The 26,622-nt window shown below is 40.6% G+C and overlaps 1 protein-coding gene across 1 annotated transcript; it reads left to right on the top strand.

The window, feature by feature from the left end:
* The first annotated feature begins 4,085 nt into the window (after positions 1–4,085).
* LOC111960863 (endoplasmic reticulum mannosyl-oligosaccharide 1,2-alpha-mannosidase-like) lies at positions 4,086–13,416 on the top strand. Its single transcript, XM_070439474.1, is given in 10 exon segments — positions 4,086–4,142; positions 4,470–4,616; positions 4,896–5,084; positions 5,432–5,438; positions 5,441–5,621; positions 5,846–5,966; positions 7,773–7,967; positions 8,558–8,573; positions 8,576–8,682; positions 11,997–13,416. Coding segments are annotated over 10 exon segments (1,230 nt in total). The 3' UTR covers positions 12,207–13,416.
* Positions 13,417–26,622: the final 13,206 nt, after the last annotated feature.

Here is a 26,622-nt window from a genome sequence, read left to right as displayed (position 1 = left end):
TCGTTTTCAGATGTTTCACTTCCTGTCTGGAAGTTTGCTGCCAAATGAGTTCTGTTTTACTCACAGATATAATTCAAACAGTTTTAGAAACTTGAGAGTGTTTTCTATCCAATAGTACTAATAATATGCATATTGTACGATCTAGAATAGAGTACGAGGCCGTTTAAATTGGGCACGATTTTTTCCCAAAGTGAAAACAGCGCCCCCTATTCACAAGAAGTTTTAAGTCGTGTAAAAAAAAATATTAGTGGTAGAGAGAAAAAGAAAAAAAAACTGAGCGGTATATCTCAGAAGAAAAGTACATGTTTAATAACTTCACACCACCCTTTATGCGACTAAAACTGGAGAAAGAACAATCCATCTGTTACGTTCTATGCCTATGTTATGCTGGCCTCCGTGCCCTCTCCTTCATTTTCATCCTGGGGTGTTATCGCAAAACATAGATTATGAGCTTTGTATGCAATTAATTGTACACTATCATCCAGCCATCTCTATGTATCAGTGCGATTTAACATTACATTTCTGATGACATGGTAAAACAAAATAGAACAAAAACCTTCATGGTTGACCAAAGCTATCATCCAGTGAGTTCTCTAACAACCTCCCTGTCGGAGGATACTTAGATAAGGTTTCTAGAGCCTCCCTAGGCCTAATAGATTTGAGCAGTAGCCTCACCCCTCCAGTTTGAGAGCAACTCTCTCTCGCTGTAGCCGAATCATACTAAAACATTTTCGAAATTATCCAACCCAAATTCAGAATGACAGTCCTTAGTGCTTCCTTTGAGTCTATGACTCGAATTCACCCTTCTCAACACATCATCCCGGTTGGAATGTACATTTATAAATGGAACCTTTTATTACAGGTAATAACTCTTCTCATTACAGCCCCCCTTTGCCCCTGTTTTCCTGTCACAGGTGGCCTGGTAATGAAAGATCAGTATCTCAATGCATTCTTAGTTCAAATTGTTCACAGTGTGTGTAGACCTTCCTCAATACCATCCCCCCCCTCCTCCTCCCGGCACTTCCTCCTTCCCAACAGCACATATGTAACTCTTGTCTGTCACATCTGATGGCCCTTGATAATGTCCTGATTTCAATATAAAGTAATCCGTTTTTCACACGTACAATACACTAGTCTCTCACCTGTGCCGTTCTCTTTCTCCACGCTCACTCCACACGCGCTCTCAGCACTCTTGCCATCCATACCCCGGTTTATGGCTCGGATTCAGATAGAAGTGTTAAAAGTCACTGTCACATTGCACGTCTTTGTCACTCTTTCTTCAGCCGGTTAGGGAGGGTTTTGAGGTTCACACACACAGTTTGTGGTCAAATTATTCCTACCATGCATTAAGACATGATCTGACGTCACCTTCCATGATAACCTCAAAAAAGCACAGATCAGAACAACAGTTTAGTTTAATTAATTTCTGTTTCAGGAAATCCAGACAAGCATTGACTATTTGACAAATTATTACATTAACCTTTTCTTAATACCATTATCTCTATGACAAATGTCAAAGAGCATAGCAACGTACTGTTACTGCTAAAATCATTTTCAAAATTAATTCATACTCCCTTATTTTACTGTCGACCTCTCGGAAGAGTTACCAGATCAGGAAGTTAGCACCCTAACCCCTCGCAGAATCCCACACTCCAGTATCCCAATCTGGTGAAATTTGGAGAGATTTACCCCCTGGGACTTACCCTATAGGTACCAGCCTGCTCGAGTTTACCTTCCGGGACTTACTCTATACTTATAGTACTGGCAGGAACCAACCTACTATATACCACAAAACTACGACCGGTCGTAACACAATGGGCCTACTAAATAAACTCAGGCTTTCGAGGTCCGTATCCTATAACTGGTTCAGCCTCCCCAAGATGTCAGAATTAGTGATAACAGGTGTAGGAACTGTCCCTACCTTATTTCTGGTGCCAGCTCCTGTTTCACTGATTCGGAATCTCTAGTTCGACTGCAAACCGTGGTGAACCCTGCTCGCAGCGCCATCTGTTAGGTTATAATTCTCTGAGTAAAACACTCAACGGACATTATGAAAGCTTAACCAAGTGTATTTCTTCCCAGAATGTCAATACAGCTGCATTCAGACAAAACATGTTTCCACCACCAATTTAGGCACTCCCCCTCTCCAATCTTTACATCAATTATGGTTCGACAGGACGAGGGTAATAGGGTAATAAATCATAATTTCTCCCTTAAGGGGATCTGACCTGACCTCAACCCCTCATTTGCCTAATCCACAGCTGTCCATCCGTATCCCCTATAGCAATCCTGTGACTTCCTCTTGTCCATCCAACACATTACAAGGCCATCTGGCTCCTACAGATAACCATTAACTTCTGATATAAAAACCAGTCTCTATCAATCCTTAGATACGATATTTCTAAGTATAACGATGTTCCAAGTTCAACCCATAATCTAACACATTAAAGAAAACCCTTTGAGTTCTATTAGATAGATAGCTCTTAATCCAGAGATTTAAAAACCATAAGACATACGTTTTCTCAACAACAGGTTATGGTCAATAATATCAAAGGCTGCACTGAAAGCTCCCACAATGTTCTTATTATCAATTTATTTCAACCAATCATCAGTAATTTGTGTCAGTGCAATACATGTTGAGTGCCCTTCTCTGTAAGCAGTCTGTTGTTAATTTGTTTACAGAGAAATAGCATTGTATTTGGTCAAACACAATGTTTTCCAACAGGTTGCTAAGAGCTGGCAGCAAGCTGATATGTTTTCTGTTAGAACCAGTAAAGGCTGATTTACCACTCTCTTGGGTAGCGGAATGACTTTGGCTTTCCTCCAGGCTCGAGGACAAAGACTTTCCTCAAGGCTCAGATTAAAGATATGACAGGAGTGTCTATAGAGTCAGCTACCATCCTCAGGAGCGTTCAATTTAAGTTGTCAATGCCAGGAGGTTTGTCATTATTGATCGATAACAATAATTTCCCCAACTCTCCCACACTAACTTTACAAAATTCTAACTTGCAATGCTTTTCTTTCATTATTAGATTTTTTATGTTTGAGTACGATGGCTCACTGTTCATTGTTGGCATTTTCTGCCAAAATTTGCCCCCTTTGCCCATTAAGTAATCATTAACATTAAACGGTTTTGTGATGAATAAGCCATCTGATTCAATGAAAGGAGTTGAATTTGTCTTTCTGCCCATAATTTCATTTAAAGTACTCCAAAGTGTTTTTTCCATCATTCTTTATATCATTGATCTTGCCTTCATAATACAGTTTCTTCTTGTTGTTGTTGAGGTTAGTCACATCATTTCTCAATGTGCAGTGAATCAGCCAGTCAGATGTGCAGCCAGATTTAAAAACCACTCCTTTTTCCCCATCTCTTTCAACCATTCAGTTTTTCATTTCCTCATCAATCCATGGAGCCTTAACAGTTCTAACAGTCAGTTTCTTAACAGGGGCATGTTTATCAATAATTGGAAGAAGCAGTGTCTGCATGCTCCTTATTAAAGACATCAGATCAAAAAAGATTTTTAACATCACCCACATAAGAGTCACAGCAAAATCTTTTGTATGATCTCTAACATACTATTTTAGGTCCAGCTGTTGGAACTTTGGCTTTTATGGATTAAGCCACTATATTGTGATCACTGCATCCAATGGGTACGGATACAGCTTTACAACAGAGTTCTACATTATTAGTAAACATGTGATCGATACATGTGGATGATCTTGTTGCTGTAGTGTTTGTAAACACCCTGGTAGGTTGATTAGTAACCTGAACCAGATTACAGGCACTGGTTACAGTAAGAAGCTTCCTCTTGAGCGGACAGCTTGATGAAAAACAAGTTTCTGGTCCCCAAGAAAGTAGACCTCTCTGTTTACATCACATATTGTCATGATTAACCACATTTGATATTGAATTAATATCTATTGACCAATCAGGGTCATTCTGCTGTAATACTGTTCTTACTATTTGTTTACAGTTTGATATCCTTTATAATTTGTGTGTTGTTTGTTTCATGCATGTAGCGGGCGAGGGGCCATGATCGAGGCTGACCAGGCTACAGAACGCCCACCCTCTGCACATGAGAAGGATGCAGCTGTGCCCGCTGTACCAATCAACCCTGAGGACGCTGCCCCACTGGCACGAGGTAAGTCTCTGCCACACGCACCATCTCATACCCTCAACCATAATGTACATCCTTACCCACTCCACAGCTTGAACAGTTGTGTTTTTGGCTTCACAAATATGCACTACCGTTCAAAAGTTTGGGGTCACTTAGAAATGTCCTTGTTTTTGAAAGAAAAGCACATTTTTCGTCCATTAAAATAACATCAAATTGATCAGAAATACAGTGTAGACATTGCTAATGTTGTAAATGACCATTGTAGCTGGAAAGGCCAGATTTTCTATGTAATATCTATATATTTCATAGAAAATGTCTGTTTCTCTCTCTCTCTCTCTCTCATATGCAAAGTTTAAGGAGGCGAGGAAGTGGGTGGAGACTGAGTTGTTGATCTCTAAGAATATGGACGTGAACCTGTTTGAGAGCACCATCCGGATTGTGGGAGTCATGCTGAGCACCTACCACCTGACTGGGGATGAGATGTTCCTGGAGAAGGCTGTGAGTGACATGGGAAGGAAGGCTAGGACAGATTGTCACAGGGCTACTAGACAAGAGTACGGTCTTTACTTCTGACTATACCTCCGTCTCTTGTTTCACACTTTAATTCCCCTGTTCCTTGGGACTGACACTATTATCAAAGCAGGAAAAATGCTCTTCTCTTCCCTTTAAGGATGAATAAGTCAGACAAGTACTTAATTCAATTAGCTAATTTACTAATGACTGTTGATGGTGATTGATACGTATTTTCTCGTCTTTTCTTCCCTTCTGCTCCTGTAGAAAGATATTGGGTTGAGGTTAATCCCTGCCTTCGAAACCCCCTCCAAGATCCCCTTCTCTGAGGTGAACATTGGGAAGGGCACGGCCCACACACCTCGCTGGACGTCCGACAGCACCCTGGTCGAGGTCACCAGTGTCCAGCTGGAGTTCAGAGAGCTCAGGCGTCTTACCCACAACCCTCAGTACCAGGTGAGGCCAGAGAGAGGTGCTCTGTGCCTCCTGTGGGTCATGTTGTGTTGTCTGGGTGTAGGCTAAGTCTGTCAACAATTCAAGTCAACTAGGAAGACATATTGTGTTTTTTTGACAGACAATGATCTCCATTATCTGTCAACGGATGACCCCCATTGAAAAACCAACCTTGGTTGAATCCGTAATTTCTGGACACAAAATATCTGTCTGACCGCATAGATTGAAGTTAGAGGAGTTTAACTCATTATTGCATAGTTTTGAACTTGAGAAGGTTTTCCTTTGCAAAATGTTTTTCTACCGTGTGCCCTAAAAATAAAGTCTTTATCAACCCGCAAATGCCTCCCTAGGAGGTGGTGATGAGGTGATGAGGCTGATCCATAAGCTGCCAGGGAAACATGACGGCCTGGTGCCCATGTTCACCAACACCAACAGCGGCCAGTTCACCCACAAAGGAGTGTTCACCCTGGGGGCCTGGGCAGACAGCTACTACGAGTACCTGCTTTAACAGTGGATACAGAGAGGCAAGACTGAACCAGAGTAAGCACCTTTCTATACTGTTTGCAAATTCCTGGATATCCTGGTTGGAGGATTCCAGATTTCTTGCTTATTCCCTTGATTTCTTGAACCTGGGAGTTAAAGAAATGTTGCATTCTACTGTATATTTGGTTCAATCAGATCACATGATCACATTCGCGTTGAGGAGACTTGTCTTGCAGCATTACAGATAAACTAATAGAGATGTATGGGTGTGTTATACTCAGTCTGTTGGAGGACTACCTAGAGGCAGTGGAGGGGGTAAAGAAGCACCTCCTGAGAACCACGGGCCCCAGCAAGCTGACCTTCATAGGGGAGCTCAACCACAACCGCTTCAACACTAAAATGGTGAGTGAGAGACTATATCAGGGGTGTCAAACTCTTCAACAAAGAGTTCTTCAACAGTGGTGGGAAAAGTACCCAATTGTCATACTTTAGTAAAAGTAAAGATACCTTAATACAAGTGAAAGTCTTCCAGTAAAAGTATTTGTTTTTATATATACTTAAGTATCAAAAGTAAATCTAATAAATCATAAAGTATTTAAAAAAAGTATAAATCATTTCAAATTCCTTATATTAAGCAAACCAAACGGTACCATTAAATGTTTTATGTACGGATAGCCAGGGGCGCACTCCAATACCATTTACAAACAAAGCAAGTGTGTCTCCTAGATCAGAGGCATAACCAGGGATGTTCCCTTGATGAGTGTGAATTGGACCATTTTACCAGGTAAGTTGACTGAAAACACATGGTCATTTACAGCAATGACACAGGGAATAATTACAGGGGATGAATGAGCCAATTGTAAGCTGGGGATGATTAGAAGACCGTGATGGTATGAGGGCCAGATTGGGAATTTATCCAGGACACTGAGGTTAACACCCCTGCTCTTACAATAAGTGCCATGGGAGCTTTAGTGAGCACAGAGAGTCAGGACACCAATTTAACATCCCACCCAAAAGTCACCTCTAGCACTGAGATGCAGTGCCTTAAAAGAATGCCCCAATCACTGCCCTGGGGTATCATTTTTTTATACCGGAGTAAAGGGTGCCTCCTACTGGCCCTACAACACCCCTTCCAGTAGCATCTGGTGTCCCATCCAGGGACCAGCCCTGCTTAGCTTCAGAAGAAAGCCAGCAGTGGGATACAGGGTGGTATGCTGCTGTTTCTGCTTGTCTGTCCTCCTGATAAGCATTTGTATTTGTATTTATTAAGGGTCCTCATTAGCTGCTTCCAAGGCAGAAGCTATTCTTCCTGGGGGTCCACCAACATTAAGACAATTAAATGCAACTTAACATATTACATGACATTACATTTCATAACACTTTTCACAACACAACAAGTGTGTTACAATATAAAATCCATTTGTATGTGTGTCTGTGTGTTTCTTCACAGTCCCCGCTGTTCCATAAGGTGTATTTTTATCAGTTTTTTAAATCTGATTCTACTGCTTGCATCAGTTACCTTTATTTAACTAGGCAAGTCGGTTAAAAACAAAATCTTATTTACAATGACGGCCTACCCCGGCCACGCCTTACCCAGACAATGCTGGACCAATTGTGCGCTGCCTATGGGACTCCCAATCACAGCTGGTTGAGATACAGCCTGGAATTGAACCAGGTCTGTAGTGACACTTCTAGTACTGAGATGAAGTGCCTTAGACTGCTGTGCCACTTGGGAGCCATGGCTCTATGCAGTACTGTGCGCCTCCCATAGTCTGTTCTTGATTTAGGGATTGAAAATGTAACAAGTACTTTTGAGTGTCAGGGAAAATGTATTGAGCAAAAGGTACATTATTTTCTTTAGGAATGTAAAAAATCAGAAATTAAAAAACAAAACTAGGATGTTAGAACATTGAAGACACATTATTTAAGGAATTCCTGGAATATTAGATGATAACAATTTTGGGGGGATCAATACAGCAAAAAGATATTAGGCCGGGTTAAAGTATATTGAGTTCGTACCCCGTCCCCCCAACACAGCCTTACCATGCATGTACTATGTGTGTACAATAAATACTCACCACCTCTCTCTGTCTTCCCCCACCTCCCTCTTTGTCCTCCCCCTCTCTCTGTCTCTCACTCTCTCTGTCTTCCCCTCTCTCTCTTTCTCTCTCTTTCTATGTCCTCCCCTCTCTCTACCCTCCTTTTCAGGACCACCTGGTGTGTTTCCTGCCTGGCACTCTGGCGCTGGGTGCCCACAATGGGCTGCCAGAGGACCACATGGAGCTATCCCTGCAGCTGATGGAGACGTGCCACCAGATGTACGTCCAGATAGAGACGGGCCTGAGCCCTGAGATCACCCATTTCAACCTGCAGCCTTACGAGTGGCGAGACATCGACGTCAAGGTGGGTTCTACTGGGAGAATATTGGGGCATCCCAAATGGGCACCCTATTCTTTATTTAGTGCACCACATAGAGAATATGGTGCAGTTTGGGACGCAGACAATATGTATCTGTGAGATATAGAGAGGTATTTAGTTTCTACTTTGTTTCTTTTCAATCTTTGTTTACTTTGCCGCTCATTTTATTTCTGTGTCTGGCACTAATCCCTGTCTAGAGATTTGGAGTGGCAGAGTAAAAGGAGTCATGTGTGGCTCCAGGGTGTAATAAAGCTGAAAATATATCAGATACACTGGATTTTTTCCCCCTCCCTCACTGCTGGAATTAACCCTCTCAAACTTGCTTCCCAAATACTTCTCGTCAGTTCACAAGATCTTTATTTTATTTGTTATATTTGGTTTAGGAAGAGCTGCTACAGCATACAAACATCATCAGTCAAAGCATAGAAAGATGTATATTTGCATCCACTTTACTGTCAATGTGTATTGTTGATTCTTAAATGGCACCCTATTGCTTAAAAGTAGTGCACTATATAGACAATAGGGTGCAATTTCGGAGAGACACTATGTGTGTTTGCATGTCTTTTCTCGCGCAGCCTGCAGACAGACGCAATTTCCTGAGACAGTGGATAGTCTGTTCTACCTGTACAGATTCACTCAGGAAACTAAATACAGAGACTGGGGCTGGGACATTCTAGAGAGCTTCAACAGATACACCAGGGTGAGTCCAATGTCTTACGCCAGATAGCGCAACAGTTCTCTCTGGACTGATCTGTCTGATAACTTGCAAACTTTTATTGGATAGATCAAAAGTCATTTGGCAACAATATGCTGCATAACATTAGAAAATGTTACTAAAGTGACTTCGTCTAACAAACCCCCTGACAGTCAGAATTAATCTTAACAAAACTATAAACCTGTAGGCAATTTTGACGTTTTCTTAACTACCAAATTCTACATCAAGCTAACGAGTTGTGTAGTTGAGGAAGCACTATTTATTACGTATGAAATGCTAGCTAGCTTGGTTGTTAGCTGAGCTAGTCTCACTGTCTGAATTAAGAAGCCAAATGAGCTAAATTCTGAGAACAGTCCCGTAATTTTGTGCAGGTCAACTTTATTAGCATGCTGGCTAACTAGCTACCTTAAGGGCCATTTAAACAAGCTAGCACATTTATGTCAGTAAGCTGTGTACTGCTAAATACAACAAGTTTGATCAGCTGACAGACTTGTGCATGGTTTCAGAGCCATTCAATCTGCCAGCTGGTTCATAGCGTGTCGATGCGAGAATGCAGTAATTTCTAAAAGCCATATCCTACTTTCACGCGGATGCAGAGGAATCTTTATTGTTAAAGATTAGCGCTACGATTTGCATGATAGATGGCTCATGGCAATGCAGTCTCGTTAGAAAGACGCCATCTGTCGGAAGACAATAGGGTGAGTCTACTTGAAATTCACAATGACCATAATCATCTGAGCTGTGATACGATGCCGCCTTCTCAAGGGATCCTGCATGACTCACTGTGGGGTTGTTCATGTCATTTCAGCAAGCCATGACACCCACCATTTCAGATTGTTCTGAAATCATTTATGTATTTAAGAAAAGATAAGATTAGCATTCCTGCAACATTATTATTTTTTAAATCTAATTTGAGCTCTGAGAAATTGAGCAAATTGATTGTTCCCAAATTGGCCATTTTAATTTATAGGATTCTAAAACATTCAATAAATAGGGTACTTAACATTCGATTTGGACCAAACTTTTTTCTAACAAGGAATTTCCCCCCCAAAATCAAAAGCCACCCCACTCCAATCCCACCCTAAAAACGAGTATACAGTATCCGTTATCTATGTCTGACAAGTAGTATGGAGCTGTGGCTCTGAGTATTTTTCTTTCTTCATCCTATCTAATGTATTCTCATTTTTTAAGGTTAGATTTATATCCCATCCTACATCCTGATATTACCAAGTTCTGAATGCTGCTGTTCCTACTTAGGTGATATTTATTTTAAGAACGTCTCAATATTAAAGGGATAGTTCACCCAAATTACAGAAAGACAGATTGGTTTCCTTACCCTGTAAGCAGTTTATGGACAAGGTATGAAGGCAACCCATGCTTTGGTTTTGTTTACCTGGACCATGTTTCAAATGCTACATTTTTATATCCAAATAATCTATAAGTTCATTGAGTTATACATCAATTTTTTTTAACTTCAGGATGATTTGGACATGAAGCGTGAACATGCTAATATAGGTACCATTGACCTGCATGGGATTTGTGCCACAAATGCTAAAAACAGTGGAAACAGAGGACACCAAAACCAACGCATGGATTGCTGTCATGCCTTATCCTTAGACTGCTTACAGGATAAACAAACAAATATGTATTTTTGTAATTTGGGTGAACTATCCATTTAAAGAAAAAATCACCTGGAACAGCATTATCTATTGGTCTGAACCTGGTAATATCAGGAGGTAGGATGGGACATAAACTTAACAACTTCAATAATTCATTTAGCTGAACAGGGTAAAAAAAAAACATCACCAAAATCCTCTGGGAATATATCACATAGGATGAAGAAACAATACTTAAAGCTGCAGCTTCATAATACTTGTCAGACATAGAGAACTGATACTATATACTCGTTCTTGGGGTGGGATTGGTGTGGAGGGTCCGTGTGTGGCTTTTGACCATTTCTTTGGTTTCCTCCTGTCTAACTCATTCGTTAGAAAAAAGTTTCTTCAAGTGCAGTCGCAAAAACCATCAAGGGCTATGATGAAACTGGCTCTCATGAGGACCGCCACAGGAAAGGAAGAACCAGAGTTACCTCTGCTGCAGAGGATACGTTCATTAGAGGTAACTGCACCTCAGATTGCATCCCAAATAAATGATTCACAGAGTTCAAGTAACAGACCCATCTCAACATCAACTGCTCAGAGGAGACTGAGTGAATCAGGCCTTCATGGACTAATTGCTGCAAAGAAACCAGTACTAAAGGACACCAATAAGAAGAAGAGAATTGCTTGGGCCAAGAAACACGAGCAATGGACATTAGACCAGTGAAAATCTGTCCTTTGGTCTGATGAGTCCAAATTTGAGATTTTTATTTCCAACTGCCGTGTCTTTGTGAGACGCAGAGTAGGTTTGGTTCCCACCATGAAGCATGGAGGAGGAGATGTGATGGTGTGGGGGTGCTTTGCTGGTGACACTGTCAGTTATTTATTTAGAATTCAAGCCACACTTAACCATCATGGCTACCACAGCATTCTGCAGTGATACGCCATCCCATCTGGTTTTCGCTTAGTTGGACTATAATTTGTTTTTCAACAGGACACCACCAGGCTGTGTAAGGGCTATTTGACCAAGGAGGAGAGTGATGGAGTGCTGCATCAGGTGACCTGGCCTCCACAATCACCCGACCTCAACCCAATTGAGATGGTTTGGGATGAGTTGGACCACAGAGTGAAGGAAAAGCAGCAGACAAGTGCTCAGTATATGTGGGAACTCCTTCAAGACTGCTGGAAAAGCATTCCAGGTGAATCTGGTTGAGAGAATGCCAAGAGTGTGTAAAGCTGTCATCAAGGCAAAGGGTGGCTAGTTTTAAGAATCTGAAATATAAAATATATTTTCATTTGTTTAACACTTGTTTGGTTACTACATGATTCCATATTTATTATTTCATAGTTTTGATGTCTTCGCTATTATTTTACAATGTAGAAAATAGTAAAAAATAAAGAAAAACCCTTGAATGAGTAGGTGTGTCCAAACTTTTGACTGATACTGTATATGAATCCTATCAATTAAAATGGCAATTTTGGGTGCAATCAATTAGCAGGAATGCTAATATTATCTGTTTGTAACAACAGAAACAATTTCAGAACAGTCTGAGATGGTGGGTGTCGAAATCTTCTTGTGCTTTTTATGGTGGAACGACCCTGTGGTGTGGTGGCGAACAGTCAAAGACCAATACTTGTAGATTGGGTTTCATGTGGAGGAGTTTGGGTTTCCTGTCCCCTCATGCTCTGCTTCCTCTTCAGGTGCCAAGTGGAGGCTATACCTCCATCAGTAACGTGCATGACCCTGTGAACCCTGGTCCCAGGGACAAGATGGAGAGCTTCTTCCTGGGGGAGACACTCAAGTACTTCTACCTGTTGTTCTCAGACGACCTGGAGCTGCTCAGCCTGGACAAGTATGTGTTCAACACCGAGGCCCACCCACTACCCATCTGGCAATCTCCTCCGGTCTGAGACAGGACGTGATGTCATAGAGGAGTAGCTTACCACCAAGATCCTGGTTTGAACCTCCTTTCTAGGGTTTAGAAGCCAAACGGCTGCCTTCTTCTCAATGGATCCGGCTTGACTCACTGTGGTGTGCCGGTGCACAGTCAAAGACTCTTCAATAGGCTTTCAAGTGGAGAACTTTGGGTTTATCCTGGGATCGGGGTGATGCCATAGAGCTGGTCTCTGTTGTACTAAGGATTTGTAATTTGAGAAGATGGGTGGCTTGCTGTTCAGTTCAAAAGAAACAAGACGACAGGTCTACGAAATTAACTTAAAATGAACTACATGTAGGTTTATTGCAGAGGTGGGATGACTAGGAGAGAAATTAGACTAAGCCTCCCCAGGTGCCTGTTTGATTATTTTCTAACACTGGACAGACAGTAATATCATCCTCTCCCTTCCCGTCCCTGACGGGCTGACAAAGAATATGAAATATGGTGGAAATACCTAAAGTTGGTCATGGTTTTGCACAGATTGTTCCTGTACATTTTTGTTCAAGCATGAGTCACCTTGAAGAAGTGAATACTGAATACATCGGTTGGCATGTTGAGAGGGAACGCTCTATCTCAAGGCTCTTTCACTAGTCCCTCTCCTTGATAGGCATTACCACAAATAGAATGAGTAGAATGGTCTCCATTCAAATCAATGATGCCGTAATGGGTGGACCTTGCGCCCATTTAACACTGATGGCCTGCACATGTAATGTCCTTGATCATTGTTACACTTGGGGCCACAGCGCACAATGACAGCTGTTTATTATGTACTTATGGTGAATGTGTCCTTTTTATTGATATTTGTTTTTTGATGTGTTTTTTGTGAGCACTTATGAGAAGTCTAACTGTCCCGTATCATGGGATTGTATGAAGGGTAATTGAGAGTGTAATGTCTTCTAGGCAATGAAGTAATGGTCAGTTTGGATAATGTGATTTATCCAATGCAGACATTTGTGTAGCTAAATAACTCAATATTGTTATGTGATGAGAATTTAATGCATATTTTATTTGGGCCAATATGTCTGTATCCGTCTCATCATGAGGGAGTTCAAGTTTATGCAATCGACTTGTAGGCTAGTCTCTCGTGACTGAACTGTGAGATTTGGGTTCTGGGTTCCGAGCTGAATCGACATGCCACTGCCTAATTAAAGTGATGTGCTGCCACACAGCATTCTCATGTTTTAGATGTTTCGCTTCTGGGTAGAATATTTTCTTGTTGCTTGAATTAAATCTACAAACCCAGACTCCTCATCAGTCAGAAGTATTACCAGAATTAGGCTAATGAACTACCAGAATTAATATAGACTAGTCAGTCCCTATGAGAAGGGTACTTGTTTTCTTGAGGTGTGGGTGATAATGGTTAAGGTTTTCCTTACAAGTTTCAGGTTTTATTAGTGCCTTCAGAAAGTATTCATACCACTTGACTTATTCTACATTACAGCCTGAATTCAAAATTAATTAAATAAAAAATTTTCTCACCCATCTACACACAATACCCCATAATGACAAAGTGAAAACATGTTTTATATTTTTCACATTTATTGTGTTTGAAATACAGAAATATCAAATGTACATAAGTTCACACCCCTGAGTCAATACTTTTTAGAAGCGCCTTTGGCAGCGATTAGAGCTTCGTGTCTTTCTGGGTAAGTCTTGAAGAGCTTTCCACACCTGGATTGTGCAACATTTGCCCATTTATTAAATTAAGAAAATTCTTCAAGCTCTGTCAAATTGATTGGTGATCATTGCTAGACAACCATTTTCAGTTCTTTCCATAGATGTTCAAGTAGATTTAAGTCAATACTATAACTCGGCCACTTAGGAACATTCACTGTCTTCTTGGTAAGCAACAGATTTGGCCTTGTGTTTTTGGTTATTGACCTACTGAAAGGTGAATTTATCTCCCTGTGTCTGTTGGAAAGCAGACTGAACCAGGATTTTGCCTGAGCTTAGCTCCATTCCTTTTCTTTTTTTTATCCTGCAACACTCCCCAGGCCTTAACAATTATAAACATACCCATAACACGAAGCCACCACTATGCTTGAAAATATGGAGAGTGGTACTCAGTAATGTGTTGTATTAGATTTGCTGCAAACATAGCACTTTGTATTCAGGACATTTTTTTTTGCAGTATTACTTTAGTGCCTTGTAAACAGGATGCATGTTTTTGAATATTTTAATTTTGTACAGGCTTCCTTCTTATCACTCTGTCAATTAGGTTAGTATTGTGGAGTGACTACAATGTTGTTTGTCCATCCTCATTTTTTTCCTATCACAGCCATTAAACTCTGTACTTAAATTCACCATTGGCCTCGTGGTGAAATCCCAGAGCGGTTTCCTTCCAGAGTTAGGGAGAACTGTATCTTTGTAGTGACTGGGTATATTGATACACCATCTAAAGTGTAATTAATAACTTCACCATGCTCAACGGTATATTCAATGTATGTTTGTTTTTTATCTACCAATAGATGCCCTTCTTTGCGAGGAATTGGAAAACCTCCCTGGTCTTTATGGTTTAATCTGTGTTTGAAATGCACTGCTTGACTGAAGGACTTTACAGATAATTATATGTGTGGGATATAGAGATGAGGTAGTCATTCATTTTATTTCTATATTTTTTTATAAAAAAATCTTACACTATTATTGCACACTATTATCCATGCAACTTATGTGACTTGTTAAGCACATTTTTACGCCTGAACTTATTTAGGCTTGCCATAACAAAGTTGTTGAATACTTATTGACTCAAGACATTTCAGCTTTACATTTTTTATTAATTTGTAAAAATGTCGAAAAACATAATTCCACTTTGACAATATGGGCTATTGTGTATAGGCCAGTGACAAAAAAAATCAAAATTTAATCTATTTTAAATTCAGGCTGTAACAACAAAATGTGTAAAAAGTAAAGGGGTGTGAATAGTTTCTGAAGGCAACAAAACACTTACTTGCAGGTTCCTTCTCGAGAATGCAACAACAATAACAAATAATGAAATAATACACAAATAAAGTTCATGGCTCAGTAGAATACAATAAACATTTTAGCATAAGTATAATAGAGGAAGGATGGGGAAAAAACAGAACTCAGTAAAAGTGTGTCTCAATACAATACCTCACAGTGATGGGGTGCAAGGAACTGAACTAAATAGTGTGGGATGATGACATGCAGGTGTGTGAACAGGTGGTTAGAATTCCAGTGATTGGGATCTGGAGAATGAGCTGGAAAGTGGGCTGCGTTCCGGGGATCTAAGTGTTTGGGAGTGTGATTTGGACACAGACGTTACAAAGTGTTTTAAACTGTGAACAGTTCGTGGCTGGGGTGTGTGGGGTCCTTGGTGATGCTGCGGGACTTCCTCAGCCACCTTTTCATGTATATGTCCTGGATGGGTGGGAACATAGTTAGTTAGGCATACAGTACGCCCAATCATGAAATGGTTGTTTCCCCCAATTTGATGCTGTGCCTGCTGAAGCGATGTTAAGTCATTAGTTATTTTTGTAGAGCACTTTGGCCAGGGAGATGTCTCCTTATAGGTCCCTATTTTGGGGATTCAAGTAAAATATTGAGTGGGATTATGTGTAAATATTTTGTGGGCATTGTTTTTCAATTGTCTACTGAATGTTGTGATTGTGCTCCCCTACTGATATGTTAAGCAATGGTGTCACTTCTGCTTCCTTGTGCTTCTCCCAGTATGCAATATGTAAACCGTGAGGTGGAGAGATGGTGTGTGTCCCAAATGGCATCCTATTCCCTATATGGTGCACTACATTACCAGAGCCCTGGTCAAAAGTAGTGCACGATATAGGAAATAGGTTTCCATTTCAGATGCACGCATAGTTTGCCCTGAAGTCACACTAGTTGTCTGACATTAATTGCTCAATTTAATTGGCCTAAGACATGGCTCATATTGTGCTTCTGTTCGTGTTTCACTAGAATTATTCTAGTTGATCAACTGCTGTATATTTCAAAATACATAATTTAGCCAAGCACAACCTAAGATAACTAGCTACAGTAGGCTATATTGCATTGGCTTCTCTTTCATACTCCAGGCAAACATTGTCCTTAAAGGGACACTTCAGGATTTTGGAAATGAGGCCCTTTATCTACTTCCCCAGAGTCAGATGAACTCGTGGATACCATTTTTATGCCCTTGCCCAGTAAGAAGGAAGTTTGAGGTAGTTTCATGAGCTAATGCTAACTAGCGTTAGCACAATAACTGGAGGTCTATGGTATCTCACTGTGCTACCGCTAGTTAGCAATTATGCTAGTGCTAGTTAGCAACTTCCTTCAAACTGCACGCCGAGACATGAAAATGGTATCCACGAGTTCTTCTGACTGATGAAGTACATAAAGTGCCTCATTGCCAAAGTCCTGAAGTATCCCTTTAAACGCTGCACTAGGATCAGATTTTTCTGTGCCCCAATCCTGACCTCAACCATCAGGGACTTGAACAGGCAGAACTGGCCCTGCACCAGTGCTTGGTGGCATCCTCCTCCATCATCCACTGCACAGCTTACCTTCCCTACCACCTTTGTGGTGTGTTGTGAGTTTTTCTAATGTCTCTCTAATGTTGTGCCTTCCAATCCATAGTGACTAGCGAGTGGCAGCTTCCTCAGATAAGCACTCAGTGTGCTGTTCCTATAATTGCTTCTCTCAGCTTTGGCCCCAGCCGGGCTCTAAACTCAAATATTCATGATCGCCATGTAGGCTTAGTTGGTGTGAGGTTTAAAGATTGGAGGAGATTAAAGACATAGAGATGGAAAAAGGAACCGAGTCATTTGTCACCACGGCAAACACTTCATTACGCTATTCAGAAAGTTTCAGAAAGGTCCTTTAATATTTAACACATAATAATTTTTCCTTTTGATTCTGCTACATGACTATAATGAAAAGTGTCCAAAGATTGTATTAAGATCTGCCAATAGTACTTTTATTGGATTGGAAATGAAATATAAAAATGTAAAGAAATTATTTACAGTTAGGTAATAGCCCTCTCACTGAAGTGATGTGTGTTTTAAAAGTAATCCATTCAATACTGATTTATAGATTGATAACATTGCTCTTCCATGTAGCAATCTGTTCGCGGAGATTGCAAATGTGACCGTTGCATCCAAGACCAATAGATTGAGCTGTTTAAGGAATAGCGTCATTAGAGAAGGGCCCATTTTCCCCAAAGACTATTAAGCCCAGAAATTTCTCCATGAAGATAGCGGTTTTATGCCAACAGAAATATGGGGTTAAATATGTGTCCAAAAAACAAAAATATATCCTGAGCTTTCTTATATCTCCTAGATATAGGACAGACACTTCAAAACCTTATTTCCTATGATTTAATGTTTGACTGTATTTTTTGCCATTTATGAATGTGTTATTCAATGTGTTTCTATGGGCTATAGTATACTGAACAAAAATATAAATGCAACATGCAACAATTTCAAAGATTTTACTCTGTTACAGTTCATATAAGGAAGTCAGTCAATTGTAATAAATTAATTATGTCACGTCTGCTCCCCCTCCCTGGCGCTCGAGGTCGCCAGGCTGCTCATCCCTGCACAAACTGTAATTTTTATTCAGACATTTGGAACAACACAAATAAATAATCATAACATTTAAAACTCTATAAATATTAAAATATAAACAAAAATAAGGCTCATAAATATCAAAAAGAAGTAACAAAGACAGAAACAAATGTGTGTTGATTTGGCACTCGAGCATCAATACATTACCCATCCCCCAACACTGTCAACCAAGAGTCAAGACTAAACCAATTCACCTTGCTGGTGTGCAGACTGGTTTAATATTATTCTTAACGATTTCACACAAACCAGAAAAAAATGCAACAGTATGTCTGTGAAACTATATTTTCACAGTATTATGAATGAATTGTGGTTTATTTGGTAGCATTTCGTAGTTAGATGATTTTACTAATTACATTAGTACTGTACAAAGTTAGAGTTGCGCTATTTGGTGGATTCCCCCGCTCCACCTACCTCGGGCTTCCAATGGGGAGACCTGAGGTCAACCAACCCCTGCCCCCCTCCCCATCTCGTTCTTCTGAGTGGGAGACCTTCCCAGCAGTAGCCTCCCTAGCTCACAAACTAGAGTTAGGGTGCCCTATCCGACAAGGTTAATTGATCCACAGTCCCACATGATGTGACATGATACCATTGAAGTGACGTGCAAATGAGCGATAGAAAACCGATCGCACAAATGTCACCATTCCAAACAATTTTGGCAAGATGCCGCCCTGGGTGGCTGCCCTTTGTATGCATCTCTGTGTGTGGGGTAAAGGTGGTCTAGGATTTTTTCCCCCTTGGTTGCACATGTGACATGCCTGTTTGCCTGCATTAAAGTCCATGGCCACTAGGAGCGCCGCTTCTGGGTGAGCATTTTCCTCTTTGCTTATGGCCTTATAGAGTTGTTTGAGAGCGCTCTTAGTGCCAGCTTTGTTTTGTGGTGGTAAATAGACGGCTACGAATAATACAGATGAGAACTCTCTTGGTAGATATAGTGGTCTGCAGTTTATCAAAAGGTACTCTACCTCAGGTGAGCAATACCTCGAGACTTCTTTAATATTAGACATTGCGCACCAGCTGTTACTGACAAAAAGACACACACCCCCACACATCGTCTTACCTGAGGTAGCGTCTCTGTTCTGCCGGTGCATGGAAAATCCCCTAGCTCTATATTGTCCGTATCTTCATTCAGCCACGTCTCGGTGAAACATAAGATGTTGCAGTTTTTAATGTCCTGTTGGTAGGATAATCTTAATAGTAGGTCATCAATTTTTCAATGATTGCACTTTAGCAAGAAGAATGGAAGGCATTGGGAGTTTACTTGCTCGCCTCCGGATTCTCAGAAGGATCCCCGACCTGCGTCCCCTTTTCCGTCTTTTCTTCACGCAAAAGGCGTGGATCTGGGCCTGTTCCAGTGAAAGCAGGATATCCTTCTCGTCGGACTTGTTAAAGGAAAAAGTTTCTTCCAGTCCGCGGTGAGTAATCGCTTTTCTGATGTCCAGAAGTTATTTTCGGTCATAAGAGACGGTTGCAACAACATGTACAAAAAATAAAATAAGTTACACAAAACACAATAAAAATGAAAAAAAGATAGCACAATTGTTTGGGAGAATGTTAAACGTCAGCCATGTCCTTCGGCACCATCTTTTTTTTCAGAAGGTGCACCTGTGTAATGATCATGCTGTTTAATCAGCTTCTTGATATGTCACACTTGTCAGGTGGCTGGATTATATTGGCAAGAGTGAAATGCTCACAAACAGGGATGTAAACACATTTGTGCACAAAATTTGAGATAAGCTTTTAGTGCAAATGGAACATTTCTGGGATCTTTTATTTCAGCTCATAAAACATGGGACCAACATTTAACAGATTGTGTTTATATTTTTGTTTAGTGTAGTAAAGGCTAAAGGGATCCTAAAATTGTTTTAGAGGTTAATCTTTGGGCTAGGTGTCCCGCTAGCGGGATAATTCCGACAACATCCCGTGAAATTGGAGAGTGCCAAATTCAAATGACAAAATCGTAATATTAAACATTCATGAACATACAAGTGTCTTACATCATTTAAAAGCTTAACTCCTTGTTAATCCAACTGCGTTGTCAGATTTCAAAAATACTTTATGGCGAAAGCATACCATGCGATTTATCTGAGGACAGTGCCCCATATCAAAATACTTTTTCAACCAGCACCGGCTTCACAAAAACCACAAATAGCGATAAAATAAATCACTTACCTTTGAAGATCTTCCTCTGTTTGCAATCCCAAGGGTCCCAGCTACACAATGAATGTTTGTTTTGTTCAATAAAGTCCTTCTTTATACGCAAAAAAGTCTGTTTAGTTGGCGCCATTGATTTCAGTAATCCACTCCTTCAACATGCATACAAAGGAATCCAAAAAGCTACCGGTAAACTTTGTCCAAACAAGTGAAACAATGTTTCTATCCAATCCTCAGGTACCCTAATATGTAAATAAACGATAATAGTTCAGACTGAAAGAACGGTGTTCAATAGGAAAGGAAAATAACGAAGAGCGCGCCCTCATTCACGCGCGCCAAAAGCCTAACTTTCCTGATGACAACACCTTGGATAAACTACAACTACTCGTTCGTTTTTCAAGAAACAAGCCTGAAACCCTGTAAAAAGACTGTTGACATCTAGTGAAAGCCATAGCTCCTGCAATCTGGGAGGAATTTTGATATATAGACCCATAGACTTCCATTGGAATGGCCTGTTCCAAAGAAAATCAATTCTGGATGGATTCCTCAGGTTTTTGCCTGCCATATCAGTTCTGTTATACTCAGACATTATTTTAACAGTTTTAGAAACTTCAAGGTGTTTTCTATCTAATTCTACCAATTATATGCATATCCTAGCCTCTGGGCCTGAGTAACAGGCAGTTTACTTTGGGCATGTCAGTCAGGCAGAGATTCAGTATACTGCCCCCTAGCCTGAAGAAGTTTTAAAACTATAATCTGGGTTTTATATCCATAAGTGTCTATTCGGTGTGCAAATTATGACTCAGTCCCGGCTTTTAAAGTAAACTTTTACTTTCAAATTGTTCCTGTTAAAAAAGCTAAGTATGGCTAACTGCAAACTTGAAGTGTGTCTGAAAGTGGGCGTGGGGAAAGATGTGGGTGGATCAACAGTGATGTGTCAGGATGTAACACCAGCGCTCCATCATTGGACGGTTTTGATTGAGCGGTGTTGTTTTTCATTACTTACCATGCAACTGCCGTACTGCGAGAGTTTGGACTTCTGTTTTGAAGCCAGAGGATGAGTCTGAGTTGTATTTCCCTGTAACAAATAATTTTTCATTTTTAGTTATTAAAACTGATGATTGTTTATTTTCCATTAAAAGTACTGATCATGGGTGTATTGTTGCTTGTATGCGTTGTATGCGTGTGCTTACTGTAACTGTCACTCTGATATTGGCTGTCACTACTTTCCACGCCGTTGCGGGACAACAGTGCTTGCCAGGGGGCAGCGAAGGACACTGTCCCGGTGTTGTTGCCGTTTATGACCTCCCCATTGAGTACACAGGTGATCTACATGGTTATCAATATTAGTTATTACTTGTTTAGGAGATTTTTTGTTGACCAGGGGAGTGCTGAGGAGTATTTTTCTCCGCTCTGCTGACGAGAATTTTTGCTCAGCTGATACAGAAGAAATAAAGGCCTAGTGTACTAGTTTGGTGGCAAACCTTTTTATTTATATATACAGTACCAGTCAAATGTTTGGACACACCTACTCATTCCAGGATTTTTCTTTATTTTTACTATTTTCTACATTGTAGAATAATAGTGAAGACATCAAAACTATGAAATAACACATATGGAATCATGTAGTAAACCAAAAAAAGTGTTAAACAAATCAAAATATATTTGAGTTTCTTCAAAGTAGCAACCCTTTGCCTTGGTGACAGCTTTGCAAACTCTTGGCATTCTCTCAACCAGCTTCATGAGGAATGCTTTTCCAACAGTCTTGAAGGAGTTCCCACATATGCTGGGCAGTTGTTGGCTGCTTTTCCTTCACGCTGCTGGCCAACTCATTCCAAATAAAGAAAAACCCTTAAATGAGTAGGTGTGTCCAAACTTTTGACTGGTCCTATATATAGTACTCAGTCAAAAGTTTGGGCACACCTAATCATTCAAGGGTTTTTCTTTATATATATAATTATTTTTCCATTTATCAGGGGGTCCTGCATCATCCCTACTCCCTTCCTGCGGCTATGGGCAGCTAGCCTACTGTAAATAATATAATGGGAGGGGGATACAGCTGCCTAATGGGAGGCACTTCTGGTTGGCGGGCACCTCGATACAACACCGGTGCACTGGTCACCATGTTAGCTACCACCGGCGACACCGTGAAACAGATGCCCAGTGAGAAACACCTCAGGTCAGCAAGCACCTACATACAACACTGTTGCACTGTTGGCCACGATGGCTACCTGCGGTGACAGCATGATACAGCATCCCAGTGGGAAACACCTCAGGTCGACGATACTGCCATACAACACCCAAGCCTGACCTATGTTAGCTAACGCAACCGCCACTAGTCTACGGTCATGGTTAGAAGGGATCCAGCTTTTATCAAAAGTTTAATTTTTAGCAAACCCTAACGCTTTTCTTAACCTTAACCTAATTCTCATGACCTGCTACGTTAACTTTTCGTAGCAGGTTAGCATAATTAAATCAAAGTAAAATCTGACGTTAATTTGACAAAAGCTGGATCCCTTCTTATAGACTTGTCGTGCAGCCCAATCAGTCATGCAAAACAGTTGAGTGGCAACATCTGCTCAATTTAGCTGTTTCGCTTTCCATACATGTATATGTATGTATGTACAGTATATATTTTTTACAGCTCTAGGGATATAATTATTGTTTGGACAACCTTATTTTACTGTTAGGTATAGATTTCTTTTTCACTCTTATGCAATGCGCATTGCAGAGAACACCGGAAGAAGAATGATCACTGAATTATCACAGTGAATTATTGTAATGTTTGTTTATGTGTCAATTAATCCCATAAGGGATGGGTTGCCAACTGGTGATTTGACACGAAAATGTTATGTAATTCATAACATTTAATTCATACACCCACGTGTTTATTTATACCGTACATAGTTGTAACACCAGGGAGCAGCAAAAACAGGATTAATGCTTACCGTTGGTGTGTTATCTTGAAGCTTGAAGTTTTGCTTGAAGGCTGAAGCTTAGATTTTATAACCAAAGCATGAGGCTTGTCAATGTCAAGCTTTTGATTGTGCATGTGTGTGTTCTAATTTAGATTGACACTTTTTTAGATCGGATCAGAAAGATGGTCTCATTAGGTCACCCTTTACTCTGTAATTGGCGTTTGTGAAATAACGATTCTGTGTATTTGGGTTTGGACACTGCTATCATCTGTCATTTGTGCTTCTGCCTTCAATTAAGTGTCAGTCAGCAAATTGGAATGGGGCTCATTTATATCAGTTGCTCACGATGACAAGGTAAGACTGCATCTGGTCTGAGGACGAATGGAAAGATCTCACTGTTACTGTGTCCCAAATGGCATCTTACTCCCTATATAGTGCACTACTTTTAACCAGGGCCCAAGGCCAGCAGCATTACCACCCTCTATCCCACAGCTGGCTTGCTTCTGAAGCTAAGCAGGGTTGGTCCTGGTCAGTCACTAGATGGGAGACCAGATGCTGCTGGAAGTTGTGTTGGAGGGCCAGTAGGAGGCACTCTTTCCTCTGGTCTAAAATAAAATATCCCAATGCCTCAGGGCAGTGATTGGGGACATTGCCATGTGTAGGGTGGGATGTTATAACGGTGTCCTGACTCTCTGTGGTCACTAAAGATCTCATGGCACTTATTGTAAGAGTAGGGGTGTTAACCCTGATGTCCTGGCTAAATTCCCAATCTGGCCCTCACCATCATGGTCACCTAATCATCCCCAGCTTACATTTGGCTCATTCATCCCCTATAACTATTCCCCGTGTCGTTGCTGTAAATGAGAATGTGTTCTTAGTCAGCTTACCTGGTAAAATAAGGGTTAAATAAATAGGGGGTGGATTGGTGTGTGTCTCCTGGGCACTCAGCTGTTTGTCTGTAAGTGCAGAGTTATGTTGTGTTGTGAGCAGGCTCTGTAGATATGATGCCATGTGGCACATCTCTCTGTCCCACTCCCTAGTCAATTCCTATAGGATTAGTGATCCTATATTTTTTCCTATTGGAATCCTATCGGACTACTTGTTTTGCTATTGTAAATCAAAAGTAATTTGATTGGATCCTATACATTTTTGATTTATTGCAGCATTTTGTCAACCCAATCAGAATTCTATTATAACTTTTTTCTTAATTGAATCCATTAAATGATATTTTGTTGTCATTAGTTCCAGCACAATACAACAACATTATTTACAACATTTTCAGTGATCGAAAACAACAGCTCTATATTCATTTCTGTTTTATTCACCTGTTAGAAAGCCTGTCCCTTTAAGAGTGACTGATGTCACAGCTAGCGTGAGCTTGCAGTGTTAATTAGCCTAACTATATAGTTCAGCTTGCAACCTGTGGCTGTGCAGAGAGTCTCCGGTAAGTGTTTACAGTATTTGTTTCCTGACGAAGTTGTCAATGCTACCATACCCCGGTCAAAGGCATCTCAATCTTTTGTCTTGCCCATTCACCCTCTGAAAGGCACACACAATCCATGTCTCAATTGTCTCAAGGCTTACAAATCCTTTAACCTGTCTCCTCTCCATCTAAACCAGGGATGGGCAACTTTGATGGGGGTGGGGGCCCTAAAAATTGGAACTCATCATGAGGGGCCACAGTGGTTTTGCGTACCCCTTTTGTTTACCTCTATAAACCTTTCCAATTCAACGTTATCACTTTGGCCTGTAAAAATGACGTTATTTTTATCTGAGCACTGATACAGTACATTCCATGTCAAGTGTTTAGCATACAGTTGCAGTTGGAAGTTTACATACACCTTAGCCAAATGCATTTAAACTCAGTTTTTCAAAATTCCTGACATTTAATCCTAGTAAAAATGTCCCTGTCTTAGGTCAGTTAGGATCACCACTTTATTTTAAGAATGTGAAATGTCAGAATAATAGTAGAAAAAATGATTTATTTCAGCTTTTATTTCTTTCATCACATTCCCAGTGGGTCAGAAGTTTACATACTATCAATTAGTATTTGGTAGCATTGCCTTTAAATTGTTTAACTTGGGTCAAACGTTTTGGGCAGCCTTCCACAAGCTTCCCACAATAAGTTGGGTGAATTTTGGCCCATTCCTCCTGACAGAGCTGGTGTAATTGAGTCATGTTTGTAGGCCTCCATGCTCGGACACACTTTTTCAGTTCTGCCCACACATTTTCTATGGGATTGAGGTCAGGGCTTTGTGATGGCCACTCCAATACCTTGACTTGGTTGTCCTTAAGCCATTTTGCCACAACATTGGAATTATGCTTGGTGTCATTGTCCATTTGGAAGACCCATTTGCGACCAAGCTTTAACTTCCTGACTGATGTCTTGAGATTTTGCTTCAACATATCCACATAATGTTCCTTTCTCATGATACCATCTATTTTGTGAAGTGCACCAGTCCCTCATGCAGCAAAGCACCCCCACAACACGATGCTGCCACCTCCGTGCTTCACGGTTGGGATGGTGTTCTTCGGCTTGCAAGCCTCCCACATTTTCCTCCAAATATAACGATGGTCATTATGGCCAAACAGTTATATTTTTGTTTCATCAGACCAGAGGACATTTCTCCAAAAAGTATGATCTTTGTCCCCATGTGCAGTTGCAAACCGTAGTCTGGCTTTTTTATTTTGGTTTTGGACCAGTAGCTTCTTCCTTGCTGAGCGGCCTTTAAGGTTATGTCGATATAGGACTCGTTTTACTATAGATATAGATACTTTTGTACCTGTTTCTTCCAGCATCTTCACAAGGTCCTTTGCTGTTTTTCTGGGATTGATTTGCACTTTTCGCACCAAAGTACATTCATCTCTAGGAGACAGAACGCGTCTCCTTCCTGAGCGGTATGACGGCTGCGTGGACCCATGGTGTGTATACTTGATGAACGTGTTACCTTCAGGCATTTGGAAATTGCTCCCAAGGATGAACCAGACTTGTGGAGGCCTCCAATTTTGTTTCTGACTTCTTGGCTGATTTCTTTTGATTTTCCCATGATGTCAAGCAAAGAGGCATTGAGTTTGAAGGTAGGCCTTGAAATACATCCACAGGTACACCTCCAATTGACTCAAATTATGTAAATTAACTTATCAGAAGCTTTTAAAGCCATGACATAATTTTCTGGAATTTTCCAAGCTATTTAAAGGCACAGTCAACTTAGTGTATGTATACTTCTGACCCACTGGAATTGTGATACAGTGAGTTATAAGTTAAATAATCTGTCTGTAAACAATTGTTGGAAAAATGACTTGTGTCATGCACAAAGTAGATGTCCTAACCGACTTGCCAAAACTATAGTTTGTTAACAAGAAATTTGTGGAGTGGTTGAAAAACGAGTTTTAATGACTCCAAGCTAAGTGTATGTAAACTTCTGACTTCAACTGTATGTTGTATGTATTTGGATTGCATCAGAACAGAAGAGTAGGAATGTCAGTCAGATCACCCATGATACAAGTCAGTATTTGACGTTCATCCATGTCTGAGGACTTTGGGAGATGACGTGGAAACCGGCCACTAGGGTCAACAGTGATAGCTGTTACCTTCAAGTAGACTTTGGTTTTGCAATGCCGGTGTGGACGTAAGCATCTACCTCTGGTTCCAAAGGTTGCATGTTCAAATCCAGCAATACAAGTGTTTATTTGAATTAGATTATTTTTCTGCCTATCCCAAACGTTAACTCTTACCTTAAGAATT

This window comes from Salvelinus sp. IW2-2015, linkage group LG4q.1:29, assembly GCF_002910315.2.
Source record: "Salvelinus sp. IW2-2015 linkage group LG4q.1:29, ASM291031v2, whole genome shotgun sequence".
Classification (NCBI taxonomy): Eukaryota; Metazoa; Chordata; class Actinopteri; order Salmoniformes; family Salmonidae; genus Salvelinus; species Salvelinus sp. IW2-2015.
This window is presented reverse-complemented; position numbering and strand designations above follow the sequence as displayed.